Source organism: Rhinichthys klamathensis, unplaced genomic scaffold (genome assembly GCF_029890125.1).
Source record: "Rhinichthys klamathensis goyatoka isolate OS25496 unplaced genomic scaffold, OSU_Roscu_1.1 h1tg000037l_1, whole genome shotgun sequence".
Lineage (NCBI taxonomy): Eukaryota > Metazoa > Chordata > Actinopteri > Cypriniformes > Leuciscidae > Rhinichthys > Rhinichthys klamathensis.
Genome location: NW_026606585.1, coordinates 314,051 through 321,402, shown reverse-complemented (window position 1 = coordinate 321,402; position 7,352 = coordinate 314,051). Strand labels below are relative to the sequence as shown.

At 36.0% G+C, this 7,352-nt stretch overlaps 1 protein-coding gene across 1 annotated transcript; it reads left to right on the top strand.

Moving 5' to 3' along the window:
- The first annotated feature begins 1,546 nt into the window (after positions 1–1,546).
- Positions 1,547–5,883, top strand: fkbpl (FKBP prolyl isomerase like). The gene is made up of 3 exons (XM_056246404.1): positions 1,547–1,576; positions 1,789–2,189; positions 4,714–5,883. The coding sequence occupies exons 2-3, from the start codon at positions 1,809–1,811 to the stop codon at positions 5,461–5,463; spliced, it is 1,131 nt and encodes a 376-aa protein (XP_056102379.1). The 5' UTR covers positions 1,547–1,576; positions 1,789–1,808; the 3' UTR covers positions 5,464–5,883.
- The last annotated feature ends 1,469 nt before the right edge of the window (positions 5,884–7,352 follow it).

The window sequence follows — 7,352 nt, the reverse complement described above, 5'->3', positions numbered from 1 at the left end:
TTCTACTCGAGGACCTTGACCGAAATGTAGTGTAGTATAAAGTACGACATTTGTCTTTCAAATGTAGTGAAGTTAAAGTAAAGTTTCCAGAAAAGATTATACTCACAGATACTCAAAAAGTGGATATATATATATATAAACAAACAAAAAAGCTAAAGCTTTTAAATATAAAAAAACAAAATAAAGCTTTTGTACATTAATCATTGCATGGTATTATACCTTACTTTTTTGTCTATTTTTTTATCTTGTAAGTTATTTTATCAGGGCATATTTTTACCAGCACAGGTTAATGCAAACTTTTGCATGCAGTAACTTGTATCCTTTTTTATGGGGTTCCATTAAACAAAAATGAGTCGACTGCTTTGTGCTTTGTTTGTACTACACATTTGTCCTTGTCAACAGTCATTGTCTAGTTTTTCGAAAAAAATGGTATATGTTGATGTGTGTGTTTTCTGTTTATGTCGATTTGATCTGTCGTCCTTACTGTATTGATCCTCCCTTTTCAGAAAAATTAGTATATTGATGTGTATGTTCTTTGTTTATGTCGATTTGTTTTGTCGTCCTGTCATCTTGTTCTGTCGTCCGTACTTGAACTGTAGTCCTATAGCCTACTGTCGTCCTGTTCAGTTCAGTCATCTTAACTGTTGTCCTGTTCAGTCATCTTAACTGTCGTCTTGTTCAGTCATCTTAACTGTCGTCTTGTTCAGTTCAGTCATCTTAACTGTTGTCCTGTTCAGTCATCTTAACTGTTGTCCTGTTCAGTCATCTTAACTGTCGTCTTGTTCAGTCATCTTAACTGTCGTCTTGTTCAGTCATCTTAACTGTCGTCTTGTTCAGTTCAGTCATCTTAACTGTCGTCTTGTTCAGTCATCTTAACTGTCGTCTTGTTCAGTCATCTTAACTGTCGTCTTGTTCAGTTCAGTCATCTTAACTGTCGTCCTGTTCAGTTCAGTCATCTTAACTGTCGTCCTGTTCAGTTCAGTCATCTTAACTGTCGTCCTGTTCAGTTCAGTCATCTTAACTGTCGTCTTGTTCTGTCATCTTAACTGTCGTCCTGTTCAGTTTTGTCATCTTAACTGTTGTCCTGTTCAGTTCTGTCATCTTAACTGTTGTCCTGTTCAGTTCAGTCATCTTAACTGTTGACCTGTTCAGTTCAGTCATCTTAACTGTTGTCCTGTTCAGTTCAGTCATACTTTTTGGCCCCAAATAACGACATCTGGGTCTGGCTTCACAGACAGGGCTTAGATTAAGTCAGGATTAGGCCTTAGTTATTTAAGTAGCTTTTTTAAACATGTCTTAGGAAAAAAAAACAATTACTGGTGTGCATCTTCAGACAAAACAATGAGACTTCAAGTTGCTTTCCGTTAAAACCGCTCAAACATGTATTTTCCCATTAGTCTGGGATTAGCCTTGTCTATGAAACCGTGTAAACAAGTCAAACTCAAAGTACAAGTGTAAACAAAGTAGACGTTCATTCCATGCCGCACCTGTAGAGGGCGATTGAAGGCTTTCATTGTGAGATATTTGCTGTGGAAGAAGAAAGAGAGTCTGACAGCAACAACCATCACTAAAGTAGGTACACTAATGTTTCCTAATAACTAAAGAGTTAACTAATGTGTCATTATAAACGTGTTCTGTTTTAAATACTCATGCATGCCTGAAGCTATTGATGCGCTAGGTTTAAGATAAGTGCAAAAGACTTTGCATCACAGTGCTAACAGGTCTCCTGATAGCATTCCCTGTAGTCTGCAGTTATTTATTCCATCAAATAATAATTGTTATTTTTAGGTCTTTTAGAACTCTTCGTCATGACAACATTCCAAGTGCCTGATCATTTCCCCGCTGAGACGTCATGGATCTCCGCGTGTCCCGGTGGTCTGTGGGAGGTGCGCCGAAGGTGGCTTAGAGAAAGACAACGAGGGGACAGCACGCCTATGATGGGGTCACTATGTAAGGTCAAGGTGCGGCGAAAGACTGTTACAGGGGAAAACACACTGCATACTGCTTCTCAAGAGCAAGAATCAACAGCTAGCGTTGATTCTAGCGAGCAAGCCTCCTCATATCCCCGCTCGCAGGACTCTATACTGCAGGTCCAACTGGATGAGTGGTTCGTGTTGCGCATGGGCGAAGGACAGTGTGACATTACTGAGGGCTGCCTGGAAGGGATGAGGGCTGGAGAGATGTGTGAGGTAAGGCAAATCAAAAATATTCACTTATACTAAAACACAATTTTAACAATATTTTACTGTAAAGTGACATGTATTGTTGAATATATTATTATTTTATTTTTTTCGCTGAGATTGGTAGGTCTATTAGTTAAATCTGTTTACTTTAGCAATCTTTGTTGTATTATGCCAATGGTGAGTTTGCATGCATGTAACTCAAAAAGCTTTTAAATATATCTTAATATCCTCTTAGATCCTGGATCTTAACAAACTTTTCTTTTAGTATCCTCATTTTAAATGCCCTATATAGTTCAGTCCCAGAGATATGGAGATCCTAATGCAGCTCCATGAGTAAATTCTACACATTTTCAATGGTCAAAAACCAAATGTGGGTCACTTTGCATACATCTGATACTGTTTTCTTTTAAAGAGTAATATCTGAACAACAAATAATGTTGAAACTAAAAATGTATCTTGTTTCCCTCAAATCAAATTAATTGCATACAACATACCTCTCTGAGTGCCAAAAAAACATATTTTTTTCTGAGGTTTACATGTCTGTAACTCAAGAAGTATTAAATATATCTTAATATAATTTTAGAATCTTTTTCTTTTGGAATCTTAATTTTTAAGCCTCTATTTGTTTCAATCCCAGAGATATTGGGATGTCAATGTGGTAACATGTAGTTATGATACTGTATATTTGAACTCTTAGTAGCTTCAGAAGCTTCATGAAAAAATCCCTTCTTCCAAATATATCCCTGAAACGGATTCAAATACAAATTCTTATAAATACACATTTGAGAGAAGCAAGTTAATGTGCCATTTCTAAACTTGACCATTTCAGTGTATTTTTGGCACTCAGAGTGGGATGTTGTATGTAATTATTTTGAAAGATGGAAACAAGATACATTTCTAGTTTCAACATAATTTATTTCAGACATTCCTCTTTAAATACTATAAGTATCAGCTGTGTGCAAAGTGAATCACATTTGGTTTTGACCATTGAAAATGGGTCCCCATATCTATGGGATTGAGCCACAAAGGGCCTTGAAAATTAAGTTTTAAAAGAAAAGTTTGTTAAAAACCACAATCTAAAAGGATATTAAGATAGCTTCAATACTTATTGAGTTACAGTCATGCAAACTTGGGGCAAAAGACAAAAGTTATTTTTGAACAGTCACCATTATGCAACAAAGATTGCTAAAGTAAACAGATTTAACTAATAGACCTACCAATCTCTGCGTAAAAATAAAATATTGATGCTGCCATCTTTCTAACATCATTTTTACCCCCCTGTAATTTGGCTCCAAAACCCAGGGGAAAATTGTCATTTTTTGACCCCCTCTATAAAATAGTGGATTACTCTGTCAATATACATTCATGACATTTAATATTTTGGCTTTCATCACTATTTGTGTTTGTCTTTCTCCAGAAAAAATACTAACAAAAAGTTTCCAAAATTTGTTTGATTTGACATGGAATGACCCATTTATCCTCCACAAAGGACTGCAAACTGGCATTCAGAAAAGCGTCCATATAGTTAGCAACGCCCAACTACCTATGATCCAATAAACTCCCGAGGATGAAATCAAGTCCTGCCCTAGTTTTTTTTTTCTTCCAGAAACCGTTTCACTCAGATATAAGTAGGGATGCACCATCATGATTTTTCTTGGCCGATTCTGATTCCGATACCGGATGCTGATTTTCTTTCTTTCTTTGAATAAGCTAATTTATTTGTAGTTTTTTGGGCCAAACTGTATCCATTTGTAATTAGAGGCAACCACTGCATTTTAATCACGCTCCAAACAAAGATGCTGCACACAGGTAGCATGAGCAGTTGTTTTTGATTTAAATTAGATTGTATAATTTCAAGATTTAAAGAAAAAAAAAGAGTGGTCTGACTTTAGATTTCTGAAATGATGCTACATAAAAAAAACCTACACAAAACAACAGCAGACAGACTGAATGAAAATGCTAATTCACTCTCTGACAGTGGGTGGTGCTTATAAACTACTTTAATACGCATTTATACGGAGGTAGTGGAAAAGAAAATGCAATCGAAATTCAGCCTTCAGAGATACATTCATATGAACTCCACACCCAATTCAAAATATTTTAAACATCGCAAACAATGAGCTTGCTGTGCCTGGTACAGTTTTTTTCTCTGCTGACGCGTCTGTGCTCTTTGTGTCCGTTTTCAGCATTTTCTATCTCTGGCCTGTGTTAACAGATTTCACAGTTCACAGATATAACAGTTCATAGTATTTCCACACAAATTACATTTTGGGAAATTATTCCAATGCAGTTTGTGTGCAAGCCCAGAACAGAGATCGGCCAAAATAAAACAAAATCGAGTCTTCGAGTGTTTAGAGTAAAAACCATCCGGTTCCGATCGATGGCCGGTCGACCGGTGCATCTCTAGATATACATCACAATAGTGAAGCAAAGACTATTGCAACTTCCGTTTCATGTCAGCTATTATATATTATGTTTATCATGAGAAAATGTGATGTTCTCATCTATAAACATTTTTTTTTTATTGCAGTTCACAATAAGTGCCTGGAATACAAAGAACTCCAAAGCAGCATGCGGTGATGCTAATGGTACCCAGATTGAAAATACAACAGGGCAAGGATTGTTACAGCAGGCCGACTGCTTTACTCTTCAGCTTCACTCTTTAACCCCTGGGCAGGAGTCTTGGCAGATGACACCTGGAGAAAAGTGGGCTTGGGTGCTGTCTCACAAGCAGAGGGGTGGTCAACGGTTTGGGAAGGGAGATATCTGGGGTGCGGCAGACTGCTATTGCAGAGCTGTAAAGCTGGCAATAACTTTAAACGGCCAGACAAGAGGAAACCCAGTAGACGAGACGTCTAAAGAAGGTGTGGATGGAGATGATAATGATGCAGCTTTGACACCATGCTATGATAAAGAAAATGAGCTGGCAGAAAGTGCTGATGATTCCTCCATTCCAACTGAGGAAGAGTACAAAAATGTAAAAGCAGAGCTTCACTGCAATCTCTCTTTATGCCAACTTAAGTTAGGCCAGCTTGGTAAATCCAGAGACAGCAGTACCAAGGCCACCGAGCTGAACCCAAAGAGCACTAAAGCCTGGTACCGGCTTGGGCAAGCTTGCATGCAGCTGGGCGAACTGGAGGAATCCCGCATGGCCTTTGGAAAGATTCTTGAACTCCAACCGGATTCTGCATCAGCTCGTACTGCTCTGAAACAAGTGAACTCCCAATTAAAAGACCTAAACAGTAAACTTGGTCAAAGGCTGAGCAAGATGTTTAACTAGGAAATAACTGAAAGTTAGCAAATACAGAAAACAGAATTATAAAAATTATATTGTGAAACTGATTACTGTAAAGTGCCCATAAGTTATGTTTTTGGTCCTTCCTTGCAGCCCAATTTTAGTTTTTAAAACTTCTTTACTGTATGGATATACTATCTTAAATGTTCAATGTTGTAATTTGTTAATGTTGAAATCTACATAAACTTGAAAGTCATGAGGCTACTTAAGACATTTACTGAATGTACTTAAATTCTTTTTGTTTATTTTTGTAAAATAAGAATATACTGCTTTGATGTTTTGTTCTAAACAAATGTTTTTTTTTTTATTCTGGATTTATAACTGCTGTAGAAAATGATAAAATGCCAAGTATAACTCATTCTTACATAAAATGACATTAAACAATGTGATTTATAAAAAAATCTGTTTTTTATTGCTAATAGTTTTTTTTATTAACAAACATAAGGCATAGCATTACCCATTTCAAACAAAATGTCATTAGAATATTTAAGATAATATAATGATATATAATGCAATCATTGAATCTTTTGTTTTTAATCATTTTAAGATTTGCAGAATAATTTCAAATTATATTATAATACAAAAATTAGGCTATACTCTATTATTTTATTTTTCTTATGACTATAAAATTTAAAAGCGTTTTTAACGAGTTACCGTAATTGCGTAGCCAATGACATCACATTCTTCAGGTGGAGGCGGCCAATCACACGACGCCTCCTCGCTACGTTCACATTAGACAGATCCAGATGACAACGAATAAAACCAGAAGAATAACTACGTTTGTAATCTCTGCAAAGCAAAAGATAATTGGAGAGGTAAGATTCTTGTACCCCAACTAAGTGTAAAACAACAACAACAATCTATTAATTCGGTTATTACAGTGATGTTGCTCTGTGGTGACGTGTGTGACGAGAACTGGTTGTATAACTAAAAAACTAAAAAAAACTCAGCTACAATGTGACAAGTAATAGAGTAAGTAATAGTCTAGACATAATAGCATTTCAGGGAAAGTTGTTATTAATATAGATAGAGTATTAATATACGATTGTAATGGCGGCCCAGCACGGACAGTAAACTTTGAAATGTCGGAAATGAACCAATACCCGATGACAAGAAAACGTTCTGCATGTCCTGAGGATGTATTCTCAATGACAAATAGAAACTGTTTTAATAAGCGTAAACGGCATAAAACAAAATACATTAATACATACACCTCATGTTGTTGTTTTTTATTTATTTTTATTTGCAGTGTTATCATTTCTCATTTCATTTCCTCATAATGTTTAAAGTGGCATAATTTCTTCGCCACTACCACCCCCAATTGGAAAATGACTAAAGGGGATTGGAAATAATGACGGTTTCCAAACACGTTTTCCAGACCCCGTCGCCGCCCTTTTCAGAGTCAGTCAACATGTAGCAGCTACTTCACCGCCACACTCGCCATGTGTTGAGCCATTGTTGTTTGTTTCAGTTATTACGAGTTTAAGAGTTTGGTTTAACAAATATTACTTAATAATACTTAACTAATTAATTCGCTGTATATAAGACCATCAATAAAAGAACACCCGAACAAACAACTTTTTGGCCTATTCGTAAATTAAATGATAAAAAATAAGATGTGATAATTTGACACATACCCAAACCAACCTGGAAGACACGTTCACATTAATTGCAAAGAAGTCGTTATATGAGCTGAAATGAAGTTTGCTATTAAAAAAATTGCAAATAAAACTTCTTAAGATGATGTGCTTAGTGGAGAGTTGCATAAACTCAGCCTCTATTTTAAGACTGTATGACCAACTAGTAATTAGGGGTTATTATTCTTAATTTTTCAATTCAAAGTAGACCGATCTACCTTTTTATGTAACTGACTT